Genomic DNA, 27,078 nt, shown 5'->3' on the forward strand with positions numbered 1-27,078 from the left:
TTCCCATTTCTATTCAATTCAAAGATTTGAAAGGGTTAGGGTCATGAAACACAAAGTCTTGAAAAGTCTTCAAGACTTGAAATAAAAAGCACCCTCAAAGAAGCAGAAATGTGTGACCACATTCAGATCTTTAAAACATCTGAATTGGATCAAAAAGCCCTATGAGGAATTTAATTTGGTCTTTTAATGAAGACATTTGCGAGAGGAAAGTCAGGCTATGAGGCATTGAAACCTTTGTCTCTGTGAACCCTGGTTGAAGTACCAGTGGGATGTTTGCAAGCATGCTGTGGCAGACATCCCCGTTACAATGCTGTCATTTCTCTTCCCTCCCATCAGCATCCTGTGTCTTGGATCAGTCCATCCTCCACTCTTCTCTCCCCTCCTCTCCTCCCCCACCAGATTCACTCGTTACCATCCCATGTTTCCTCTCAGGGATCCTAAACTCCACAGCGATGCATCCCAGCGCCCCGCCACAGTGGCCAAGGATGTCATCCACACTACATCTCACTTTGGGAAATCTATTAACAACAGATTTCTGTTTTTCCTTTCCATTATTGTTTCCCTCTTGTTTTGTTGATTTGTCCTGTTTGTTCCTCTTCTCCTTCTCAAACTCCCCATCCTTCTCTGTTTGGGTTTTGTTTTGTTTTTTTTGTTTTTTTATTTCCTTCCCTGTGAAGTGGCCGTATCAAGTACCTCGATATGTATCAGATGCTGCTCCACATGTCCCCACCCTTAGGTTTGGGAAAGAAATGTCCACCAAGAGTCTCCTACAAGGTAGACCCTCTTCTTCCTCTACCTTCTTCCCTGTGCTCGACAACCTTTTCTTCCACTGGCGTGAACTCAAGCCAGTGTCTGTGCTCTGTAATGTTCCCTTGTTTCTTCTCTTTGTTTTTGCTAGCGCTCTCATATTTTTGGTGTAAGCCCCTCCCTCATCTTTACTGTCTTTACTGTTTCTTTGAGCATAGCTGCTTGTGTGGGCTACTTCCCATCACTAATGATTATAACAGAGCTTGACAAAACAAGACTTTTAGACGTGTTAATTGAGCTATGATATGGTTTATGGAGGACACTTTCTCCTATGTCACTATTTCCTTTGAATCTTTGAATGGTACACTCTAGTTGGGATTTTATTTTGTGGAGCAGAGTGTGTGTGTGCGTGTGCTTGCTTGCGTGTGTGTGTGTTGGTGTAATTTTTTCTATGTATTGCTTTTCACTTGGTGGTTCTATCTTTGCTTCCCTTTTCCCTTTCATTCTGTCTCGCAATTCATCTCAGTCTGTCCACTGTTGGAAATATTTGTGTGTGTGTGTGTGTGGTGTGGGTGTGTGGTTATATGTGTGTCTTATTGTATGTTGGAATGTTTACTGCTGCACAGCATTAACAAAAATGTCACCGTGATTGTGATTTTATCAATTCACTTTTTACCTGATAATAACATGTGATTGGCATCTGAATATTTATCTGAATCAGGAAAACTGAGCACAATATGATCATGTATCATGTTGTGCTCAGGTCAGATCTAACCCTAATGGCTATGAAAAGCAGAATAAGTTAATCCAGTTAACAAGGCTACATATTTACGCCTTAGTCTATTACTCAAGGTCCTAACACAGCAATTCAGACTTTGACGTAAAAATGGTCAATACTTTCTATGTAACCTGAAACTAGTCTGAGAGGAGAAGGCAGGCAACCAAGTGATTGTATTTACCTGTGGAGCTACTTAGTCATCAAAATCTGATATTACAAAGACGCATTTGTCTGTGACATTCAGAAACAAGTGCTCATCATCTCACAGCCTTTACTTAAAAGTGTATAGTCAATATAGAAGTTAGTGTTTCAGGCCCAACATGGTAGATGGAAAAAGTCCATGAGTACCCGATAATCCACTCTGAAATCTACACACAGGACTGGGTGTAAATGCAAAGGCCCCTGACCAGGAGTCATTATCAGATAACTAATCCAGATGCAGATTGCATGTTGATACCAGGTTGAGTTTTTTTTTTAATTAAGCTGTAAAAATGTAAAAAAAAAAAATAATAATAATAATACTAAAAAAAAGTAAGAACTGGGGAAGATTTACTAAGCAGAATATACATTATGTCATTATTTTTAGACCGCTGCTGGTCTTTGAAGTTCCTAGCTGCTGATGTTGTTGTCTATAATTGGTTGTGCAGCCTGTGGTTGTGTGTGTGTGTATGTATGTATGTATGTTTGGGTGAATATGCGAGTTAACATCGTTAAACATGTATGTGTGTGTGTGTGTGTGTGTGTGTGTGTGTGTGTGTGTGTGTGTGTGTGGGCTTGTTCTACTATATTCGTGGGACCTAAAAACTGGGAGCCCACAAGTTGAAAAGTTTTTTTGAAGGTTAAGGCTGAGAACACACTGGCTGTGTGGTGGGTGTGGCGGTTGCAGATTTTGTCTTGATTTTCATTGTTTGTGCCCATGTTAACGGATTCAGCATTTGGTACAGTAAATCATGTGGACACAGTCATGAACACACAAATATGTGCGGGATGCAGCCGCCACACGGTTCCTGGCCCTATGCTGGGAACACACCGCCTGCACTGCGTGTGCGTCACAGCTATGGAACGTCTTGGGTTTCCTTCTGGCACCCACGGTACTGTAACTGGTTAGAGCGGACACATTGCATCATGGAATATACAGAATTGGCATCTCTCTCTTTTGCTGTGTTTCGCAGCAAAACTACACAGAGAGAAGATGATGTGTTATTCACATGTACCAGCAACATTACAAAAATTTTACTCCTCCTCCTTCTACTAGTCAAGAAAAAATATGAATGTAGATGCAGCTGCATGTGTAGACAGTGACACTTTACATTTTTTGTCAAGAATAAATCAGAAATGAGTTTATTATGTAAATGAATCCATCTTGCAGTGACCTGCAAACTCGAAATGCAGAGAGGACACAGCAGAGACGCAACCACTGTGAACACACGCATGCATGCTTCTCCGCAGCAGTTCAGCAGCATCAGCCTCCACATTTACACAACGCAGGCAGTGTGTTTTTGGTGAAGACTCAGTAGAATCAGGCCAGAGTCATTGTTAAGGATGTGATAAGAACTAGGGTCAGGCTTTCAGGTCTAATGGTTAAGGTAAATGCCTTATGTCAATAGTGGGTATCCATGAATACAGTAAGACAAGAGGTTTTGTGTGCGTGCGTGTGTGCGTGCGTGTGTGTGTGCGCGCTTGCTTGCCCCTGAGCTCTCCATCCACGTCTCATTCTGACTCTGGTCTCTCTTATTCTCTGCACTGCCACTGAGAGCACATGTATATGAATGCTTTTTGTGTTCAGGGGAGCTCAACTCTTTCAGCAACACATCATTCTGTATCTGTAGCATCTAGTGGTCCCATTAGTCCGATATGAACCAAATATTCCTGTTAAGGCTGCCCAAGCTTGGTGGAATGGACACTTTGTATTGCTAGCCGCCACTATACATGTAGATATACACAACTTCCTCAACTCCAAGTTGACAACCACAGAGTCGAGCTCCTGCGACTGCCGAGGCACCTCCATGGTTATGCGTTACATGCCTTCTCTCACCTTTTTTTCGGTCAATGTCAGTCTTGCACCAGTGCACTTTGACTTGCAGCATAGTGCATACTGTAGCAAATAGCAGTGAATGTGAATGTCTAGTTTGTCTCCTTTGTACGCACCTGTAGAGGAAGCTTTTTGTGTGCTGAACTTAAGTCACAGTAATATTTTTGTCAACGTGGCCAAATATTAAAAACATGAAAGCAAATTTAGCAAAAACACCAAAGAGAGATGACAAGAGTTTGATCACTGCAGCACACAGATTGATTTCTCTGTGTGGATTCTGTGTTATGATAGGTTTGTTAGCACTTCCTGATCTAACGTGTATCTGTCACCACCCGTCTCCACTCCTCAGCGTCTGGTCAAAATGAACATGCCCATCGCTGACGACAACACCGTCCACTTCACCTCCACCCTGATGGCTCTGATTCGCACTGCCCTGGAGATCAAACTGGCCTCTGGTCAGAGAAACACAACACACATGATTAATAAAAAAAATATGGGATAGACTCATGTAAAGACATCCTCTATGGTTCACCATTTGTATTTAGTCTAATTGAATTGAATTGATTCAAAGGATAAAGTTTCCCTACTCTTGTCACTGAATGGGCTTTTACATAGGCTCAATATTCACTGCTCATTCATCTGTTGACTGACTCTGTGTGCTGAGCAGTGTACTAAGTTTAGCTGTGGGCTAAGCAGGTCAGAAATGAAGCTTACATACTGTATATAGATCACAGAAGTTGTCAAATAGGTTATTGTATCAAATATAGTTATCACAATTTAAGTTAAACTCTTGTGACTTGGCTCTACCACAACACTTTCCTGCTTCCTCTCTTTGTTTTAATGAGGAGGGTTAAAAATCAGTTTGTTTTTCTGTGGATTTCTAGGTATGGTAGCTCAGCGACTGTCTGACGCTGAGCTAAAGAAGGAGCTGTCCACAGTGTGGCCAAACCTCTCACAGAAGACCATGGACCTGTTGGTGACGCCACATAAACGTAAGTATTTTACCATCTTTCTTGATTTTGAACAGATTTCTTTGTAATGTATAATATAACACATGGATTTATCTATTTCCAAATTTCTAATTAAATGAAACAATTATGTCAAAGTTCACCTGTAAATTTTCACACGACATCTTGTCTTTTTTCTCACATTCATGAAAGCACATTGTCAGTACATAATTAATTAGCCTGGATTTCCCAGGGTTGTTACCATGGTGACAGCATGTAATGAGATATTCTCCTTTTATGTGCAACAATGTGCTTTAGATTTACATCTTTTCAGCATCTCTCAGGGCCATTGATGGACAAACTGAATGGAGAAAATACTTAAGGATATTGGGCTGAATATGATGGTTCAGGTTTTGATTAAACCCAGATTCAGACATGGAGCAGAGAGGGAAAGATGTCAATCTTAGGTAAATAGTTAAATGGGGTTGAAGGGTGGTGAAGAGCCAGGGTGGAGGCAGACTAAGCCTGAGCTAGTGTCTGCCTGAAGACTGATGTCTGAGGTGGAGTCTGGCAGCTGTGGAGGCAGTGTGTGTTGGAGTTGGTCTGGATTAAGGGATCACTGAAGCACAGCACGGAAGAAAACCAGGTTAGCGAGGAACACAAAGGAAATGTAAATACCTGGAGGCAGTGGTGGCTGGTGCATTTTTCTCTACCAAATAACAAGAAGCAAACATGTACTAAGAGTACACTAGTATATCAAAACAAATGAAATGTCTGTTTTTGTTTTTGCTGAAATGAAAATGTTATAATAACATATAACATAATAGCAAAACCCAATGAAGTATGTTTCCTCAAAGCAGACCAGGTAAACATTTTTTTTGTCTACGTCCTTACAACAGTACAGTACAGTCCTGTATTGATAAGAAATGGAAAAAACAGTTATTGTTTAAAATTTATACCATTAGAATTTGAAAAAAGACGAATCACTGTGGACGACCCAAGGGATGACTATGCATGTACAACTTATTACGATAGTCAATTGACTAAGAAAATGTGCTCCCAAAACTTGTGACCGATCAGAATCGTGGCATTATAAGTCTGTGACAATTTACATTTTATTGAAGATTATACATTTTACTCACTAACTATATAATGATTTGTATTTTACCTGCTCATTAAAAACAGTATGTATTTCAAAGTAATTATTTATTCACTGACGTATTATGTGGGGAGTGGTGGGGCAGCACCTTAGCTCTGCCTTTATATAGTCAACTACCAATGCTCCGTCATTCATGATTGATGAAGTTCATGATTCATGGAAATGGGGAGCACTCTTCAATTTAAGAGCCTGTTTAAGTTTCAAGAAATCTTTAATGAAAGTCAAAGATGAAAGTTTTTCTGTTTTAAGTACTTAGAATATGTCCAGTTCTGAGCTTTGCTTTTGCTGCCACCTTTTGTTGGCTCTGCCAAACTACACAAGCAGTGTTTTCACTAGGTTTGTTTTGTTTACCTCAGAAATCTTTTTAATTTCCTGTGCTGTGAAATAATCAAATCACTCACATTAAGAGGTTTTTTTCTAAAACTAAACCATTAGAAAGACGAGCAGCCAATAGACATGACTGGAGGAGGGATGAATGAGTCAGCAGAATCTCCTCTCCCTCCTTTCTACCCTCCTCACATCAGTTCTCGTCTCCTCCTCAGACAATGAACTGACAGTAGGGAAGGTTTATGCAGCCCTCATGATCTTTGACAACTACAAGCAGTATCGAGCGCGGAAACAGCAGCAGAACTCATCTGGCTCCCAGGTACAACATCAACCCCACACACACAGATGCACGCATACACCCACCCACTGAAGCACATGAACACCGAATGCAAATCTAGTACAAATCTTTATGCATGTGCCCACTCCGATTTGTGTTTGCTCACACCGAGACACTGAATTGACTGCATGCATACACACATGCAATGAAGATGTTTTTGTGTCCACCAGCCTTTCAGTGGTGGATTACAAAATCAATCAACTGCTTCCCCAGTTTAATGTTAGAGTAAAAGCACTGATTGGGTACCGAGAGTTCGTATTAAAGGCACAGTCACAAGCCACAGCCTAAGACAAACCTGTGTTTGGCTGCTGCTTGGAGGTTATTTGTAACCTTGCACATGTACAGGTGTATGTTTGTTCCTCCTGCAGATTTACACAAATGTACCACACACAAGCATGACTGCAAGAGATGAATATTTTGGCCCCAGTGTTAACATCTCAGTGGCACAGAGCCACTGCTGTCATATCTGGGTTCAATAATATTCTGCCTGCTGCCTCTGAATGTCTTGAGCATGTTGCAATCCATCCCTCCTCCACAGTGCAAGGTCGGGGCTCTGTTTAAGCCATTGCTGCCTCTGACTCACATGCAGGAGACTAACAGTGTGGAGCCTCCCAGCATGCTTCCGCCTCAGCCAAAACCCCATGGCAAACACCAGCCTCCGACCAGACCTAGCTCCACCTCACTCAACAATGGAGGCACGCCGTAAGTTCAACGCTTCAGGATATTTTGCATCAAGAGTAACAACTGCAGTTGTTACTGCTGCAGTGCTGCAGATGTCGCTTTCCAACCACACAAGTTTAGAGGGACTCTCTTATTATTAATATTACTATTATTATTATTATTGCTGTGCTGAACTATGACTGCTGTAACACACAGGCCAGATGACAACATCGAGGAATTAACTCCCTGGGAGAAACCCAAGGAAGGGCCCCGGTCTAAGACTAAAAGAACCATGTCAAGGGGCCCTTCAGAGGACACACCAGACACAGCCCCCATTCAGGTACTGACCGACACATGGTGTACAGATGCATCTCAATAAATTAGAATATCATGGAAAAGTTCATTTATGTCAGTGACTCAATTCAAAAAGTGAAACTAATACTTTATATAGATCCATAACACACAGAATGAAACATTTCATGTCTTTATTCATTTAATTTCTATTAATTATAATGATTCTGGCTTACATTTAAAATTCAGTATCTCAACACATTTGAATATTACAAAAGACTGATTAAAAAAACATTTTAAATATGGAAATACTGGCCTTCTGAAAAGTATGTCCATCTATATGCACTCAATACTTGGTTTGGGCTATTTGACTTGAACTACTGAGATGCACCTGTATGTGTGAAAGTGAACAGATGTTCTGATCTGCTTCAGCTCAGTGTCACGTGACTGATGTATTGACACAGTTTATACTGTGTGTGTGTGTGTGTGTGTGTCTAGGAGTCAGTGGAGATGCAGAAGATGGAGACCAGTGGCAGCAGCACAGTCCCAGTCTCTGGCACAGGACTGGAGAACCAGGGCAGAGCTGTTTCTATGCCTCGCCTCTGTGCTGGGCTGCAGGTAGCTGCACCTCACCCGAATTCTATTTCCACATCTTTCTGACTCACTTCTCAGTCAGCTCCTTTTCCCTTTGTCCTCCCCCGATCAATCTGATCAATTAAGAGATTAAATCTACACGCCAACTGAGCAAATGTGAAGGTGTCTGGCCACTTCCTGAACCACTAAATGATTCCAGGGACCCATGCAGGTCGTTGAATACACCTGAATTAAAACTGCAATGAGTTATTTTGTCCATTCAACTATTTACATTCTTTTTAGTTTAATTTGTTGACAATGCTTTTATAAAACAGCTGCCATTTCAGTTAACAGTAATAAGCAACAACAGATTATGCTTTTTTAAAAATTATTATTTATGTCATATTTATGTTATTTGGCTGTAACGCAATTTGTGCCACAGCTGGACTGGCATTTAACTAAGACAAACATTTTCCTGACCTGCACATTAGCTTACTACTTACACTACTACTTACACGTCACCTCAGGTGTGTGGTGATGTGTCCAGACTTCTTTTCCTCCTTTCATCCTTTTCTGATGGCCAGAATTCAAGTGTTATTTCTGGAAATATGTTCATCTGTAAGACAGATAACAACCATTAATGTGACACTGATTAATGATTAATAGAACATTTGTAAAGCAGAGTGAAATATGGGGTCAGAAGTCCCAGAGCAACTCTCAAACTAGTCAAAACTAACTTTCGTACTGTATAAGCCATGATCATTTTCCACATTGATTTTGTTTAGAAAATGTTCCTTTTTCGTTGCGATAACTTTTGTCTCAATTTTACCTGAAAAAATAAACACTGCAGCACATTTCTAAATGGAGCACCCGGTTAAGTGAACCATCACATGGAACATTTCTACTGAAAAAGAATGGAAGAGCATAGACTCACGATTAATCTGGTTAAGGCTGAGAAACCCTAATTTCCTGAGTGATGTTGATATTGATCGATTGAGGCCTTTAAAGTGCATTCCTTTCACAGCCCATTTGGAAGAGCTGTTGTTGATCCTACTTTCACTGCAGAGAAGAAGTCTACAGTAATCTGATTAGATCCTGGCCGGCCACCAGCTATTTGTCTAGTATTGTTTTTCTCCTGCTGCCAACTGAAAGGATGGCATTGCCTCCAAATGGTTCTGAGTCCAGTATTCACTGGAAAGGAAACGGGTAACTGGGTTACTGTAGAAGTGAGAGAATAAGCAGCAGTATGAATGAGAAGTACTGTACAGTATGCAGAGAGCCAAGGTGGCAGGATGGCTTGCTGACTTGTTGTCTAATGTCTCTGATGTTTTGGAATAGAGTGCAGGAAGTCGTTGAACGCTGGCCTTTTGGAAACTGCCTGCTGTTGCTGGAATATAATGAGAACTATGCTGTGTAGTCTCAACTCTGGGGTCTCCGGTCCTCAGCTGCAGTGACTCCATGTTGGAGACAGAGCTTGAGATATTTTCCGGTTGTCCGTACACACATGGACGTGATACCTCAGTAACTCCTTGACAGACCTTCTCTAATTTACTTGGATTAACTGATGCCAAAGTACATTTTGCAGCAAACGCCTGTGTTTTACTTTTACTAAAGCTCCAATGTAGGAACATAGCTTGAGAACATACACTGAAATAATGAGATGTTGTTTAGAGCTCAAGCCACTTTGTGTAGGATCTGACCAGGACTTTCAGTCAAAGATACAATCAATTTTATCTTCATCTTTCTTAATTTACTTCATCTCTTTTTCTGCTGTTCTCTTTGTCTCCTGCAAAACAGCGGGGCCAACCACGCCACTCTCCAGGGACCCATCTAACTGTACGTACACACACTTATCTGTGGATTGACACTGGGGAGTATTTATCTGGTCCAGCGAAGTGAACTCTTAAATCCACAGGACCGGTTCTGTAACGTCAAGTCCAGATACACTGTCATGTTATTTATTTATTTTTTAAGTATATTTTTTTGGCATGTCATGCCTTTATTGATAGTACAGTTGAGAGAGACAGGAAATGGGGAGGCAGAGAGAGGGGGAATGAAGGAAAGGGCCGCCTGCAGTGAGGACTGTAGTAGTTTAAAGGAGCTATTTGTGAGTTTTGCTACTGCTGCTGGCCGCTGGGTACAAATCAGGTGTAGTCACAAGATGAAGATGGAGCTACATGAAACCTACAAGTACTTGTGTCCGTTTGGGTCGGCAGTTTCTCTCTCTCCCTCTTCCCTCAGTCTGTCACTGATGCAAACACCATGAAGCGCTCGGCCTCCACTGTGGCCCCGCAGCGACCCCAGGAGGTCAACCTGAGGGAAGACACCCCGGACAAACCCACCCGGGAGCGACCCCACCACCATCACCACCACCACCGCTGCCACCACCGCAAAGACAGAGACAAAGACAGGGAGAAGAGGCAAAGGTCTTTAGACACACCTATAGGTGGACCTACTCCAGGCTCTGCTGGTCAGTTTACACCTACACAAATACACTCACATACACAGATGCTCTGTATTCCTCTGGATATCTCAACGTGTCGAGCAGGAAACTTACTCTGCTGAAGATCTTAGAAATAATGTCAGTCTGCCTTGTGAGTGAAGTAGTAGACAGCTGTGTGCAGAGCCAGACTGTCAAGAGAAACATGTCAGAAGACAATAAAAGTCCTTTGGTGTTACAGTCTGAGTCCTCCGTTTCATCTGCGGCAAGACACATAGCAAGACAACAGGCTACATGGTTTGGACCAACAGTGGCTTTTATAGACTAATGTTAGGTATTTAGTCTGGATGCCTCGATCAATCAGTCATGAGTAAATCAGCATCATTGCTTCCAGCCACACTACAAACTTAAAACACCTGTAGTTAATACTCTGCTCTCTGTAACTGAGAGAAGTACTGTAAATCTCTTAAATGTCTTGTCAAGCACTCAAACCTGTCATCTGCCCCAGTGAACCAAAATAAAGGCATCAAAAGATTGAGGAGGCAGAACTCTTAACATTATCTCCAATAAAGAAACTGTGCCCTCTCCCTCTCACCAGGAGAGCGAGCGTCTGACCCAGCTGCCTCCAGAGAGCGAGCCCACGACCGCGGACGTTCCCGAGAGAGGAAACACCACCACTCCTCAGCGGACAAGCAGCGCTACTACTCCTGTGACCGCTTCTGCAGCCGGGAACACTGCCACACCAAATCTGCCACAGCGAGCTGTGCAGCCTCCCCCAGCGAGGGGCAGGACCCCAGCAACAAGCAGGTGGGGGGCGGACGCAGGGGTGTTGAGTAGGGCCAGATGAGGAGGGGATTTCGAAAGGTGTAACACATACTCCATTTACACTAAACGACACTGAATCTCAGAAATCCACTGCTGCTGTTCATAACAATAGAAGAGAACTGATTTAGACGCATGTCAAACACAGGGCTCCAGACTACCCCTAAAGTTTGAGACAGCAGTGCAAGTAAATCTTACCTTAGACTGGTGAAATGTGGAAGGGGTGACTCAGATAATCTGAAATCTGTCATTACAGGTGTCAGGTCAATGTGTGTGAGGATCATGAATGAAAAGAAAATGTGAATAATTTGCTTGCAAGTGGATTTATGCCCCTAAATTTTCTGCTTGCGCTCTCAAAATTTTAAGTGAAGGGCCACTGTAAAAAAAATAAATAAATAAAGTTAGTCTGTAGCCCTGAACACGATCGAACTGGGACAGTTGAGGTGAAGTTTCATATAACCATATCTGATATGATTCTGTTCAACATAAGATTGTCCACCTGCACACAATCTATCAAGCCAAGAGGGCTTTCTAACAGTTTCTTACTGTGCGTTCACACCAAAAGCATCCAAAGCTTCAAAAACACCAGAAGTCATTCATTTTCAATGAGAGCCCAATGACCTGAGCGACCAAAGCGTCAACTGCCGTCAGCCGTGCATTCAAAGCGTCCAAAGCTTCCAAAGCATCACCAGACGAGAAGTTGAATCTCGGTTAACTTTATGGTAATACAGCTATGACGCGGTGTGGCAGAAACCAGTCAGAATAGAGGTGTCCTTCTGCTCCTTTAAATGACCAGAGGGATCGAACTTTGACGTCAGTCACGTGAAGAGCGTCCAAAGCGGCTAAAAATATTTTGAAGCTGACTTGTCTGAAGCGCATCCTCGGGCGACTTTGCCTCTTTGGAAGCTTTTGGTGTGAACGTACAGTAATTTGGTAAAATAAAGACTTGTTAAAGCCTGCTGCCAACAAATTCTGAAGTGAAGGAACATCAAACAGAGGAAACCCGTAACCTGTGGCATATAAGAGTCTCAGATCTATTTATTGTCAGTTTCTTCATTAAATTACCCACAGACAGTTTGTTGAAACAGTGAGACTGTGCAGGGAAGGTGAAAGCTGATGAAGTGTAACTGTGACTCTTTTGCATGCTGTTGTTGCCTTTGGTGCAGCCTCTCATGGCCTTTCACTTCTTTTCCCACTTTCTCTCCTCATCATTCTCCATACATTGTGTCTGTCTCTCAATGAATGCTTGTTCTTTCATTGTGTCTTGTCTGTCTTTGTTTTCATTTGTTCCTGTCATCGTCTTTTGTGTCATCACATATCACATTTTGGTGTCTTTTCTTTCCTTTCCTTTCCTCCCTCTGGCGGCCCTGTCCCTGTTTTCTCCCCTTGACCTCTCCTCTCTCACATATTTTGCTCATCGTTCTCTCGTTTCAAATTGCTTGTCCAATTTTAATCTAGGGCAGTGGTTGGGTTAAAGGCAGCCCAGCGGTACTGAGTTCCAGTTCTAGCACGCCGAGCCGTGGACGTCGGCAGCTCCCCCAGACCCCCCTCACCCCACGGCCAGTGGTGGCTTACAAGACTGCCAATTCCTCCCCTGTGCACTTTGTGTCCAGCCAGGCCTTTCTGAGTCCCGGGCGTCTGAGCCGCGGCCTGTCGGAGCACAACAACCTCCGACACAGCATCTCCTGCCACTTCCCCTGCCCCGTCACTCGTATCAGCTCCGAGCCCTTCCTGGGCCGGGGCCACGGCGATGCTCCGGGAAGCCCCTATGGCAGCCTCCGGGACCAGCTGGATGTCTTCCAGGATGTGGTGTCAGTGTCGCCTAGCCCTCGTGCCGGACGCTCATCTTGGACCGCACTGCCTTGCATGATAGGAGCCCTGCTTCCGGCTCCGCAGCAGAACCTCGGGTTGCCCAATGGGTTCCACTTCAGCTTCGGGGGCAACACCAGCCCAGGCTCTGGCGTCAGGGCACCCAGGTATTACCAGGAGGCAGAGGAGGATGAATGGTGCTAGCATGGCTTTAAACCAACCTTTTTGATGCATTTTTGAGGAACTGTGATGAGTTTTATCATCTTCTTTGAAGGCTTTAGTTTACATTGTCACTGTGTATGTTTAATGCTGTATTTAATCCTAACTTAGAGAGCTAAGTTTAGGGAGAACACGGGAACAGGAAGTGAGTGAGCAAGAAATGGTCATCTTTGTCAAAGGGCACATAGCATTATGAAACAGAGGAGCAGACTTTTTGCCAAAATCTGATCTCTTACAGTAGCAATCCTAGATTTGCTTTGACTTCAGTGTTTTGTTGCAGTTACCATGTCGACTCTCAAACCGCATCACATTATGAACACAGACAAGACATTACAATGTCATATCTCTCGACTTTTGGATGATCAACCACCAGACCTGCTGTTTGTCATTCATTCATCACTCCGGTCCGTATTTCAGGGAAAAAAAATCAAGTAAACAAAAAGCTGCTGTATTTCCTTGTTGCGTGGCAGGTCGACTTCTTTCAGGCATCTGATTTACTCAAAGCAGGATTCTTTGTAAAAACTTAAAGCAACATAAACTGTTTTTCTGCCATTTTGCAGGCAGTTCAACATGCTTCATGTAGGTGAACCGTCTCACATGTTACAAATACATGCTTCAGTCGATACAGAGCAACATTAGTGTTCATCTGGAGTTCTGCCAGGGGTGGCTCTCCTGATAGCTTTGCTCTGATCTCTATGAACTCCAGAGAAAGATCTGGTTCTTTACCTGCTAAATGCTCCACTGTGTTCACCAGCTAGTTGCTAAGTATTTCTGTTGCTGAGCAGACTGTGTTGTGGGTTTATAAATTAAAGTACACAGTATGCAGAACTTATCAAAACGGTGAGGTCAACATGATGTGCAAAAAAAACAAAAGAAATATTTTTGGCAGATAGTGTGATTTGCAAATCATTTGCAAATTCACATAGACGCATCCGTTTTTCATTTGATCTTAATATGATCTCTGTAGCACCACAACACTTATGGTGCTAACAATGTCCAACAATGTTGTGACACATTCGACCTTTATCTTCTGTAAATTGGACGGAGCTTGAGCTGAAAGTATAAAAACATATCCAACTAACGATTAAGTATTTGTTAGTGCAGCTTTAATCTTTAGATTAGAAAACATGGACACACACATTTTTATCATTATCTGCTCCGTTTACCAAGGGAAATTCATTTTGCAAATGTGCTATATAAAAATAAGAATAAAAAATAAAAATGAGATTATTGCTTTCATCAAAACTACTCTGCGCCACATACACAATAATCACAGAGGCACATGAAGAGCCAGATTTTCACGACACTGTAAAACAGCATAACATTTGATTTTTTAGTCCAGTTGTTGAATCAAACTGTAGCTGAGAGTTTTGAAGAGCATTTGAGAGTCAGCGTGGTCGTGTCAACAGACAGTGAAAGCACTGCATGTCATGGAAAAAGGACAAAACCCAGGTTAATAGTTCAGTGAAACGATACTTTAACATATTGGGAAGATATTGTGACACCGTACAAATAGCTGTGATGTTTAGGATCCAACCATTCTCTAATTATGCCTAATCCTTTATGACATTCCCTTTGTGTGATGACTTGCTGTCCAACAGGCAGCCATGATTGTTTATCTGTTAAATGTTTCTTGCAAACTTCAAAGAGAGAAGGAACCCATGCTGGTGAGACCTACCTGACTGATTTGTTTTCTACAAAAAAAAGAAAAAGAATAACTTGTAGATGTTCTCTTTTCTTTGTGTCATTTTTTGTATGACATGAAAAAATAACTATGGTGTGTTTTATGTGACTTGCTTTTGGTTTGCCATCGTTCCAGGTCAAATGTTTCTTACAGACTTCTTTGCAATGTTTTAAGACAAAGTGCCTATCCTTTTAGATATACTGTAGAAAAAGATGCAATTTCAACTGTTTTCTAATGCATCCCACTTGAGTAGATGTTTGGTTTATTCTGTATGTAGCTCTGCAGGAAAACATGTTGTACAGAACGCCTTATCTGCACGGAGAGAAACGAAACGTACAGTACATTTAGACGACAGGAGACGTGATTATTTGTCTTGTTTCTGACAAAACCTTAAACCACATGTAGGTGGAGAGCAAGAATAACATTGTGGAAATGCCGTGACAACTGCATAAATATATCTATCCACATACATTAACGCCAGTTACACATTGTGCATATTTTTGGGGGGAAAATGATGTCATAGTGTGAGCCTCACAAGCTCTTGTTTGGACTGTTGAGTGTGTGTTGGTCAGCTGAGGTCTAACAGGAGTAGGTGGACGAGGAGAGGAGTTGAACAGTGAGCACTTTCTGATTTAGGAGCCAGAGTAGCAAAAGATGATGCTGTCTATTGTTTAAATCAAGTCAGGCCTTGTGTGTGTGCATGCGTGAGAGTGTGAGAGAGGGATTGTGTGTGTGTGTGTGTGTGTGTGTGTGTGTGTGTGTGTGTGTGTGTGTGTTGTGGATATACAGTACTTTTAACAGTTTGTTTCATGGAGGGTTCTTTCTTTCATTTTCTTCTGTAAAACTGGGAGAACATAGATCTGCAAGAAATAATAACACCAGATATTTCCAGCAGCTACTGACCCATGGAGTTTGACAACAGAACACGTTACAGCTCATTTCACTTTTAAACATCAGGCTTTGGAGTCAGGATGAAAAGGTTTCCTTTTGTAGAACCCGAAGAAGCTGAAATTAAGAACTTCTCCATCCACATCAAAATAAATTAAAACCACACAACACAACTGCATCATAAGTTGTGTCCCAGATCCACACCACATGTGAACTGACCTGTGCAGTAGAGATGCCGTTGATGGAAGTAGAAGCATCAAATGCACAGAACAACAAAAGTTAGGTCACAGGACCATATAAGAATTCAGCTCTGAAGATCACAAAAATAAAAGAATAAATTCAAGGCATGAGGCATTAATAGGCTCAAGAAAGATCTTGGAATGCAAAAAAAATGAAGAATGAGTGTTTCATTTTTACTTGTTAAAAGCTCGGCTTCCATTTTGAAGGAAGAAATTCTCCAGCTGTCATATTCGTAGAAGTAACGTCTCCACACCGCCGAAGGTCACAGAGCTCTGGGGGACCGTCTGGTGTTGCCTGAACCTGTACTCTGCTCTGATACTGTACATGTCGGCTTATCTGTTATATGCAACTTGCTCAATTTACATTCACATGTTGACGTACTGCTGAGTTATGACATCACAGTGAACCAGAGCTGAACCTTTGCAGCTGCTGACTGGGCGGACGGCTGGAGACTGGTTCCTTGTTTAACCACAGTGATGCACACACACTACATGGGCCTGACACAGAGTAGGGCTATGCAACAAGACAAACCCATTTCTTCATCCATTCTGTAGCTTTACATGCTGGTCTCTTCAGATTCAGGCTTCAGCATGAGTGTGACCAAATCTTTTATAGAAAACGCTTTGAAAAACATGCAGACAAAAAGACTAAAATACATAAAGGCACAAAGTGTAAACAACAAACAGAATATTTAGGATTACAGCAACTTTATACATATATTTGCATGCATAACATTTATCCACTTTGACAACGTCAAATGGAAATCCCATGGCTCAAAATGAGACGAGGTGTTTCCTGTTAGATCAAAACAAAACGGTTTTCATAAAACAGCTTTGAGCACTGTCCACGTGATTACCATTGTCAGACAGGAACACGCTCTTCTGCAGATAGATCACAGTCATTATTTTAAAGGTTTTGTGATACTACGGCAGAAATATTCTCACAGTACCGGTACCATCTTAAACTACGTGGCCTCTATATTGCGTCAAATGAAATGTATCTGTGTCCATGTCTGGACCAGTCGGCCACCAAACATTAGAGGCGCTCCAATCTCTTAATTTCTGCATCCTACAGTACCGGCCACGGTCAGATGCAGCTTTTTCCTGAGAAAATACAAATGTTTGCATGTTCTGACGATGTATGTGCATGTAGAACACTTAGTACTTTTAGATACTCTGCATTATTTTGTTGTTGATTTTTAATATTTGATATAAACTGTGGGGTTTGTTGAAAAAGACAAATTTCTATTAAGAACAGTATTGAACATTGTTGATAGTTCCACCCCCGTGCAGCAGAGCTGGAACATTCCTTTATTTGGGATTCGGTGAAATGTTTGTTTGCCTGATTTTGAGTTCCTTCGCCAGCCTTTGAATTCTACAGTTGTTTCTACATTAAACATTTTGTATGAAGCAAAGTTCCTTGAAATAAAAAAGAATGAAATGAAACTGTCTATGATTAGTCAGATGATTGTGTGAGTGTTTGAGTACAGTGGTGCTGGATGGAGTCTCCTGGGTAATTGTATGTGATGATGGAGGTTCACTCTTAAAACACACACAAAACATCAATTTGACACTGGAAGCACAGCCCTCACAACACAAACAAATAAATAAACATAAATAGTACTGGATATACTGACAACACATTTCTAATGGACACCAGTGGATGGGTCAAAAGACAAACAGCCAGATTTCAGGCAGAATAGATAGATAGATAGATAGATAGATAGATAGATAGATAGATAGATAGATAGATAGATAGATAGAACCTTTAAATTCAGGGCCACATTGAGAACTTTTTTTTTCACAGACTTCGAAAATAAAGTCGTAAATTACGAGAATAAAGTCATAATATTACGAGAATAAAGTCATATTGCACATAATATTTTAACCTGTTGTTTTAGAGGAGGAAAAAGACTGACGGCTTCATGTCAGCTTCATGTTCTACTAAAATCTCGCCGCAACGAGCCGCACCTGAACGCAGCACGGATGAAAACAAAAGTCACATGATGCTTGCGGCTCGCGCAGGCGCACTGGCCACTAATGAAGCGAAACACGACTGTGGCGTTAATAAACGCGAGTATCTGAAAAACATGGGGAGGATATCGGAGTTTTTGGCGGTGACAGTGACGCTTTTGTCTGCTCGGGTGCTGCTGGCGCTGCCGCACACCAACTCCCAGGTAATGAGTCAGTTTCTGTCCCTGCTGTGTCTCTTTTTTCTACACCTCAGTTCCGCTTCTGAGAAATCTCCGTTCACACGTATGGAGTCCGGAGAAACATATGAAACAGGAGTTACATATCGATTGATTGATCGGTCTGGTCTTAAAATAGCAGAAACGTTTCAAACTCGGCAGTTGGCCAACAAATTAAGAAATACGTCGACCTTCATTCAAGTAAAACTTTATTATGCAGTGGGTATGATAATAAACTACATAAAGTTGATGTTTTTACCACGCAGGGCTAAGCATTAGCCATACTTATGTTGAAGGAATATTCTGGCATTCAAATAGTAAGATATTATGGGATTGCTAGTCTTGAATAGAGCTGGGTGTAACACTGCAACACTTCCTGGGCTTCCAGACAGATTTTTAGGAACCACAAAATGCTGAGTAATGTTATAATCTCCGTTTGACCTGGTGTGTAAAGTGTAAAGCCTATGTTGTCAGAATCGAAGTGATTCAGTATGTTAATATTCTCCATATTTCATTAACATTATTAGCCCAGAAAACATGATGGATTCGAGACAGAGCCCCAGTTCACAGAGAAGTATTTCACTCAGACTATGGATCACTTCAACTTTAACAGCATGGGGAACGGGACATTCAGTCAGCGTTACCTGATCACAGGTAAGACCAGTGTCCTCTTATAAACGTGTCAAACGTTTAACCAAATGACTCATCGTGTTGTGTGATTCCTCTCCTTCTAGATCAGTACTGGGAGAAAGGCTCTGGCCCGATTTTCTTCTACACAGGCAACGAGGGAGACATCTTTGAGTTTGCCCTCAACTCTGGGTTCATCACGGAGTTGGCTGCTCAGCAGAGGGCGCTCGTCATATTTGCTGAACATGTAAGAAAAACGTGTGACAGTGCAGTTAAATGCAGACCGACAGTGCTGTCTGTGGAAATACTGACTCAACGTGTCTTGTGACAAAGGCGAGGGGATGGTTATGGTTAACGTCGACTTATATGATCATATGATCAGCTGATTTTTACTTCCAATGTTCCTTTCAAATTTTACAGGGCAATGCCTGCATTGTTTTACTTGGTCATTGGTCAATCAATTTATTTACCGGTATTTATTTTTCACATTACACAACATTTAATACAGGAAGAGTTTTGTAGGAATTGAAGTGTTGAAATGCATTTTTGTCTCTGTGCCTATGGTTTCGTTGACATTCTTCTCTGTATAACCACAATGTGCTCTCAGCATGTAGGCTATTGTTTCCCCATAGGAAGTCATAGGACCTTTGAAACAGTTAGTCACTCCAACACTATGACTGTGTTCAGTGGATTAATCCATAGCTGGCGCTCACCAGGGTGGTGTGAGTGGAATTAGATTAAAATTAAGCTGTAAATAAAATAAATACTGGTTAGTTGGATACACCAATTGTTTCTTGACCACAGGAAAATCACAAATTATTGCCTGACTGGTCCTTTAAATGCACTCTCATCTGTTCATCTGGTTTCTATGAGTATTTTTCAGTGTAAGAAAAGATACAGCTGGCGTGTCCTGTTGCTCTGGCTCTGCATCTGCTTTGAAGCTCGGATCAAACAGTTTTGTCCTCCTCCTCCGTCTCTCACAGAGATACTACGGCAAATCTCTGCCCTTCGGCAAAGACTCCTTCAGCATCCCTCAGGTCGGCCTGCTGACGGTGGAGCAGGCTCTCGCCGACTACAGCGTCCTGATCACCGAGCTGAGGCGGCAGCTGTCGGCCTCACGCTGTCCCGTCATCGTGTTCGGTGGCAGGTAGGATCCACCTGCCTGTTGTCGGTGTCGTCCACCCGCCGTGTGACTTTGTTGTGGAGTTTGTCCGAGTTTGTCCTCCTCATTACATGACACATCATTACAAAACTGGTTCTTTAGTCAGTGCTTTTATAATGTGGCGCATCACTGTGTTACAAGCCACAAAATGAAGTGAACACTGTATTTGAATCATGTGAACATGTTCAGAAATCAGATGCCATATTTAACAACCTGTCTTTCACAAGTTCCCTCTATTTACCTAATGCTGTCTCTGCTCTCAAGTATCAAACAGCCCAGTGAATGACATCAAGTTTCTCTTTGCTCTGATATCTGATAGGGGCCAGGCATGCTATGCCCACTGAAAGAAAAGATACAGACAGCTAGTATTAGGTCTTCTTTGTTTACTCTGGTGCATTCACTGTACACTCTCTGCTCTTGTCTCTGCAGTTATGGTGGCATGTTGTCGGTCTACATGAGACTGAAGTATCCAAACATAGTAGCAGGAGCTCTGGCTGCCAGTGCCCCCATCCTGTCCACAGCCGGCCTGGGAGACTCCAAACAGTTTTTTAGAGATGTTACAGCTGTAAGTGCACAGATAGTATTTTCTCCCTCTGTAACAAAAACTGTTCCAGTGGACGTGGTAACACTATAGAAAATAGTATACATCTAAGTTCACAGCTGTCATTTCTCTCTTGAAGGACTTTGAGAGCATTGCCCCTGAATGCAGAGACGCTGTGAGAGGAGCTTTCCATCAGTTGAAAGATTTGGCTGAACACCAAGGTAAATGTTGTTGCCATGACCTTCATCTTATCTACAGAAAATTGAATGCCTTTTATTTTAACAAGACCTTGGCATGAGCAAGAAAACACTTGGATGTGGACAAGGAAGGTGGTGGGCAAACAGACAAAACCAGACAGATAAAAACAAACGGAAGGAAAAAAACATTTGATTGATCAAATGTGAACAGCATACAGCACACATGACACTGGGTTAATTCTGATGCCACTTCATATTTACATTTATATCTTCAGGTGGATTTAAACTCATTAAATGATGAAAGTGAGTTAGATCTTGACATGTGAAATGAAACAAACACATCAACATCTGCATAAAGTGAATTTGGACTGATCAGGGCCTTTTTCCAATCTAGATGAATTATATCTGTGTAGCTTGAAAGATGAAGAGACCTGGTGATAAAAGTTATCTTCAGTCGGCTCAGTAGATATAATGCAAACAATTTTCATAAAAATGCCTCAAGTGTAAATATTTCAGTCTAAAAGTACAGCCAAACGTAACCTAATACCTCTCACTAACTCTGAGTTTTGTTTCCAGATTACAGCCGCATCCAGTCAGAGTTCAGTCTGTGTAAACCTCCGTCGTCTGCTCAGGACATCCACCAGCTGTACGGCCTGCTGAGGAACGCCTTTACTATGATGGCCATGTTGGATTACCCCTACAGCACGCACTTCATGGGCAACATGCCCGCCAACCCAGTGAAGGTACTGTATACATACACAGTAATGAAACCACAAGTCGGTAGCCTACAGTGCTGTGCATGAGGTAGCAACACCACATATACTGAAACTATTCTGAAAAACAACAGAAACTTCTCATTCCACCGTCCCAAGGCACAATAAACAAATATATAAACAAGGCCAACAGATTACAGCAGCTGTGGACCAGCTGTGGACCTCAGCTGTACAGCTGCAGTTACATCATTTAAAACCCAAGCTAATATTATAGAGAAGACCCTAGAGCAGTGGTTCCCAATCATGACCCCATTTTCACATCACAAATTTCTGGCAACCCGGCGCCATCAATCAAGATGTGTCAGCTCAGATATTTTTATATGCTGCATTTTATTTGAACTCGATTTATATTTGAGAAAATGAAAGTATAGAATACTGTTGTTTAAGATTATGCATGTGTGGTGTTTTTAATCATAATTTAAAAAAAAAAATTATTAGTTTAAAAACATTTTTATCAGTATTTTTTTCTTATCAAATACTAGACATTTCAGGCGACTCCACATGTGGTCCCGACCCCAAGGTTGAAAAACACTGCACTAGAGACAACACAAAAGACACATACAGAGAAAAGAGGAGAGGAATGAGAGAGCAAAAAGACATAAAATAAATAAATGTGTGGAAAGGAAAATGTTCCTTATGGGTCGTTGTCATCGCAGCACAAAAATTAGAAAAAAAAACAGTTTACTACAGTAGTAATGCACATGAAAAAAGTTTCAAACAAACAGATGAAATGAATGAATGACAACAGAAGAAAATGGGAGATACAGATATTGATGTACAAGATGTGAAAGTGTAAATTCTTATGATGTGCGTTTCTGTCGTGTGTGTCTGAATTAAAGGCAGGAAATTAGCATAAAGAGATCAAATGAGCAAATATGAATTTCAATAAATCTGATCTCGACTGACTTTGGTTTTCAGGTGGCTTGTAAAACCATGCTCAGTGGATCTGATCTACTGGCCAACCTCAGGGACACTGCAGGTAAACTAGAGTCCACAGGCCTAAAGACTCAGAAGTGCAGAAATGAAATGCAAACCAGTCTTCTCCTCATCCATGTTGTGGAAGTGGAGATCAGACACTGAAGTAACCATCATACTTTTCCATCCTGCAGCGATCTTTTACAACGCCACGGGCGTGCTGACCTGCTTCGACACGTACAATCTGTATGTGCAGTGCGCTGATCCCACTGGATGTGGACTGGGCTTCGACAGCCAGGCCTGGGACTACCAGGTACTCCACCATCCACCAACACACAGCGCAGCATGTGCAGCATCTACACAGTATTTTATATGTAAACAGGCCTTTATCTGCTCATGACGCCAATTTACATTTAGTCTTTTTATGGAAATTTGCACAAAAAGTTACATTTTATAAACATTACACTGCTCATGTAGTCAAAGTTAATACAATACAAATAAACTGAACAAACACAGCCATTGAAATACCATTTGAATGAATTACTATTGCATTTTCACTAAAGCAGAATTCATGTGTCAGTGTTTCAATGGCAGCATTTGAATGAAGACTTGTGGAGAAGTGCGAGTCCGTTTAAGAAAATGCAAGAAGAGATTGTGTTTCCTTCTTTGTGGGACAGAATCTAGTTTGGACAACAGAACCACCTCATTCATCTTAACAATGATCTGAACCCTGTCCCTTGCTCCTGCTGCGTCTTCAGGCGTGCACGGAGATCAATCTGTGCTACGAGAGCAACAACGTGACGGACATGTTTCCTCCCATGGCCTTCACTGAGACAGACCGCCAGCTCTACTGCTCCAAACGCTGGGGGGTGGTTCCCCGGCCCGCCTGGCTCCAGACCCAGTTCTGGGGTGATGGTGAGTAGTGACGGGTGATACATACACCACCAGACTTCTAAAACTTAAAGGTCAATATCGACAAGGCAATGAAAAAGTCAGTTGAAAAAGTCTGTTTAATATCTGAATAAAATGCTTGTATGATGTGTTGTATTTAAGCTAAATGACTCTGTGACCTTTTTCAAATTTACCCTCTGTCAGATCCATATAACACCAGAAACAAGCATTTTATACTATACTGAGTAGGAAGTATAAACCTAAAGTTTACATGAGCCTGATACCACTTCACCAAATGTCACTATATTGTTTTAAAAAAAAAAAATACCAAAAGCACCTGCTGCTATTAAAATATACCTATCAGCCATTATAACCACTGACCTTTATCAGGCTAAATGTTTTCCTGCAGCATTTGATCATATTGTGATTTTGATCACGTTTTGATTATTTATTCAGACTCAGTACCTACACAAGGTGCTGGTCTATATACTATGTCCAGAGAAGATCTCTTAGTGCTGTTGAAAGTGGAAACATAAACCAGAGCACAACAGTTAAGTGGTAAAAAGCACTCCCATTAGTTTTGGACGACCTTGGCTCAGTCAAGGGCAGCAACAGATTAGTGATGACATGGTACATGATGATGATGTACTGTAAGTCATCATTTTAAAACAGGTACCATTTTGTAATTATTTAACACTTTGGAATAGATGATTATTTTTTTTATCTCCACATTTCTCCTCCACCTGTGTTGTGTTTTCTGATGAGCTCTGCTCCTGTGTTCAGTCCTGTCTGCAGCCAGCAACATCATCTTCTCCAACGGAGATCTGGACCCGTGGGCCAATGGAGGGGTAAGAGATGAAACCGAGTCGGAACGCTTTACTGAACTGTTTCTGCTTTCAGCCCGACTTCATCAGCTCTCTCTCTGTCTCTAGGTCCGAAAGTCCCTGAGCTCATCACTGATAGCTGTTAATATTGCTGGAGGAGCCCATCATCTGGACCTCAGGTACAGCCAGCTGTTGGGCTCTGGTCACTTTTTTGTTTTTGTTTTTTAATTTACACACATTAAAGCAGAAGTAAGCGATCCGGTCGTTTTGGCTAATGCTGCGTTCCAGGCCGGATTTTGAAACCGTAAATTACAGCTTCAAGTCACGACTTACGACTTTGTAGCGTTCCAGGCAACCCACTCGTGTTTTTCCGACCTGTTTTACCTGTGAAAGTCACTATAACGGTCACTCGTAACTTCCGACCCGAGAAGTCGTACCAGATCGAACTGGTATGACTTCACAGGTCGGAAAAACACGAGTTACGGGTTACCTTGAACGCACCATAACGTCTTGTCAGCCGATGGCGTTAGCAGCCCCCGCCCTCGTCATGGATCTACTGGTCTTCGTCCCTACGTCGCCACATTCACGCGCATCCCTTGGCTGCACACACAGCCCTGCATGCCGTTCTCTCTCCTCATTGGATAAAACTTGTAGGATACGAGAAAAGTTTTCTCCTCGGCTCAGAGCAGAGCAGAGGGACTGACAGACCCGTGTTTCGGTCCAAACACTCTATGTAAGTGATTGCTGTCGGAAGATATAACTATTTAAGACTTATATTAACACAAAAATATCGCTTACTTCTGCTTTAATTGGGAGTTCTCACCAAAGGTTGTCAAAGTGGCTTGTACACTTTCTGGGAAACCTTTTTTATAGTATATTTTTTGGGCTGGGAAACCTTTTTTAAATCCCTGTTTGCATCAAATTAAATTGAGTCGTCATCTGGTATTGGAATTGGATGAAACGGCTCTATAATGGTTAGAACACACCCGCTCCCAGAGGTGCAGCAAAGGCTGCGACAACGTGTTTAGATTTAAATCATAAATAAATGTTTGTGACTCTTGTGTTTTATGGGAAACTCAGGAATACTCTTTGACACACAGCGGTAAATATGATATTAAGATATTGTGGACAATATTAAGGTTGGAGCTGAACAATTTAAACTAATTCATCTCTGTAATGAATCCCTGTAAAGATCATTTTACAACATAATCCTCTCTCATAACTCTTGGACACACGAAGAGCAAAATCTCAAAGGACTTTTCTCTTCTTTCTCTTTCTCGTTTTATGCAGAGGATCCAACGACGCTGATCCTGTGTCGGTGATCACTGCCAGGAAAACAGAAGCAGACTTGATCGCTCAGTGGGTGAAGACGGAGAGGACCAGATTACAGCTGTCACCTTAGCAACACCGCTGCAGAGTCTGAAGCATAAAAAAACTTTTATTTGTAAAACCACCGAGGTTCATTTGAAACCTCTGACCAGAGGAAATACTGGACCGAACAAATCCATCCACTTCTCTTCTGCATTTTAATTGAAGTAGGTGGGTGTAGAGTACTGTATGTGCTTTGTGCTTCCCACTGATCGCATCATTGTATTCTGGGTTGTTGTTTTTTTATTTTATTGTCAACACTTAATGACTCAATGATTGACTCAAATGTTTTGTTTCTGGTGAATAAAATCTCTTTAATTTGAATGTATCGATACAGAATTAAAGCAGATCCAGTGTTGTTTACACCAACAATACATTTAGCATGTTTGAGAAATCTGAAATAAATTAGATAAAGATAAAGAAGACATTTAATAAACATTGAACGGATGCTGCCGCTCCTCCACGAGAAGAAGAAAGCTCTTTAACACGTGTTCCACATTCATATATTAAAATCCCTTTCTACAAAAATCACAACTTAACATTGATCGAGGACGTGTTAGGTTTGACACAAACGACAAAAACAACAGAGCTCTTTGAGGAAAAAGAAAGTTGAAGAGAACATTTAGGATATTTCGGTCCTGTTTCGAGGGTTGATGCCGAGAGGACAGATGTCGGGTTAAGAATATCAGCAGTGATCGGATGTAGACGGCGGCCATGTTGATTGTTAAATGCAACTGACACTGTGATGATCCTGTACTAATGATTTCATCAAACCCACAGACAGTTGTGTGTTTACCATTGGCTTCTATTTACAGTAGATCAAACATAATGCGAACACGTGGGTCTGAAACCACAGTTCAGGTGTAAACTCCACACTATCTGCAAACCACTATGACAGTATATGAATGAAACAACAAAAAACTGACCACATGTTCACACAGTAACAATATTCTTAAGCCCTTAATTAAAGCAGCTGTTCCACTTCCACTGTAAAACTGTGTGTAAAAACTGCATTACAGCTGGACTTGTCACGTAAAAACACAAGTCTAAATAAGGTTTAAAATGTTTCCATTCTGGTGACAGCACTGAAAGTGAAGTTAGGATGAATGACAACAGATTGTTGGGCACCGATCGTCAACATTAAAGCAGAAGTAAGTGATATATTTGTGTTAATATAAGTCTTAAATAGTTATATCTTCCGACAGCAATCACTTACATAGAGTGTTTGGACTGAAACACGGGTCTCTCAGTCACTCTGCTCTGCTCTGAGCCGAGGAGAAAACATTTATCGTATCCTACAGTTTTTATCCAATGAGGAGAGAGAACGGCATGCAGGGCTGTGTGTGCAGCCAAGGGACGGCGTGAATGTGGTGACGTAGCGACGAGGACTGTTATGGTGCGTTCAAGGAAACTCGTATTTTTCCGACCGTGAAGTGGTACCAGTTTGATCTGGTACGAGTTCACCGGTCGGAAGTTACGAGTGGCCGTTATAGTGACTTTCGCCGGTAAAACAGGTCGGAAAAACACGAGTGGGTTGCCTGAAACGCTACAAAGTCGTAAGTTGTGACTTGAAGCTGTAATTTACGATTTCAAAAGCCTGCCTGGAACGCAGCATTAGCGAAAACGACCGGACCACTTA

General features: G+C 41.8%; 2 protein-coding genes and 1 long non-coding RNA gene across 3 annotated transcripts in view; all 3 read left to right on the forward strand.

Annotated features, from left to right (window-relative positions):
* The window catches only part of cacna1ba (calcium channel, voltage-dependent, N type, alpha 1B subunit, a), an 85,606-nt gene extending 72,394 nt beyond the window's left edge, over positions 1-13,212 (forward strand). Inside the window, exons 40-50 of the mRNA XM_085786359.1 lie at positions 678-774; positions 3,907-4,012; positions 4,442-4,549; positions 6,206-6,288; positions 6,863-7,029; positions 7,204-7,327; positions 7,777-7,896; positions 9,649-9,687; positions 10,093-10,321; positions 10,890-11,098; positions 12,572-13,212. Of these exons, the coding sequence (XP_085642485.1) occupies positions 678-774; positions 3,907-4,012; positions 4,442-4,549; positions 6,206-6,288; positions 6,863-7,029; positions 7,204-7,327; positions 7,777-7,896; positions 9,649-9,687; positions 10,093-10,321; positions 10,890-11,098; positions 12,572-13,126 (1,837 nt within the window). The 3' untranslated portion in view covers positions 13,127-13,212. The remainder of the gene's footprint in view (positions 1-677; positions 775-3,906; positions 4,013-4,441; positions 4,550-6,205; positions 6,289-6,862; positions 7,030-7,203; positions 7,328-7,776; positions 7,897-9,648; positions 9,688-10,092; positions 10,322-10,889; positions 11,099-12,571) is intronic.
* Positions 13,213-15,604: 2,392 nt separating this feature from the next.
* LOC146981291 (uncharacterized) lies at positions 15,605-17,398 on the forward strand. The gene is made up of 2 exons (XR_015036578.1): positions 15,605-15,902; positions 15,941-17,398. It is a non-coding gene; the product is annotated as an uncharacterized LOC146981291 (long non-coding RNA).
* Positions 17,399-17,979: 581 nt separating this feature from the next.
* On the forward strand, positions 17,980-25,847 carry dpp7 (dipeptidyl-peptidase 7). Its single transcript, XM_085786360.1, has 13 exons — positions 17,980-18,129; positions 18,669-18,795; positions 18,876-19,015; positions 19,752-19,915; positions 20,360-20,495; positions 20,611-20,692; positions 21,245-21,411; positions 22,360-22,420; positions 22,551-22,669; positions 23,115-23,271; positions 24,031-24,095; positions 24,180-24,250; positions 25,362-25,847. Exons 1-13 carry the CDS (start codon positions 18,043-18,045, stop codon positions 25,471-25,473), a joined length of 1,488 nt encoding a protein of 495 aa, XP_085642486.1. The 5' UTR covers positions 17,980-18,042; the 3' UTR covers positions 25,474-25,847.
* Positions 25,848-27,078: the final 1,231 nt, after the last annotated feature.

Source organism: Trachurus japonicus, chromosome 9 (genome assembly GCF_045865225.1).
Source record: "Trachurus japonicus isolate A0001 chromosome 9, Traja_1.0".
NCBI lineage: Eukaryota > Metazoa > Chordata > Actinopteri > Carangiformes > Carangidae > Trachurus > Trachurus japonicus.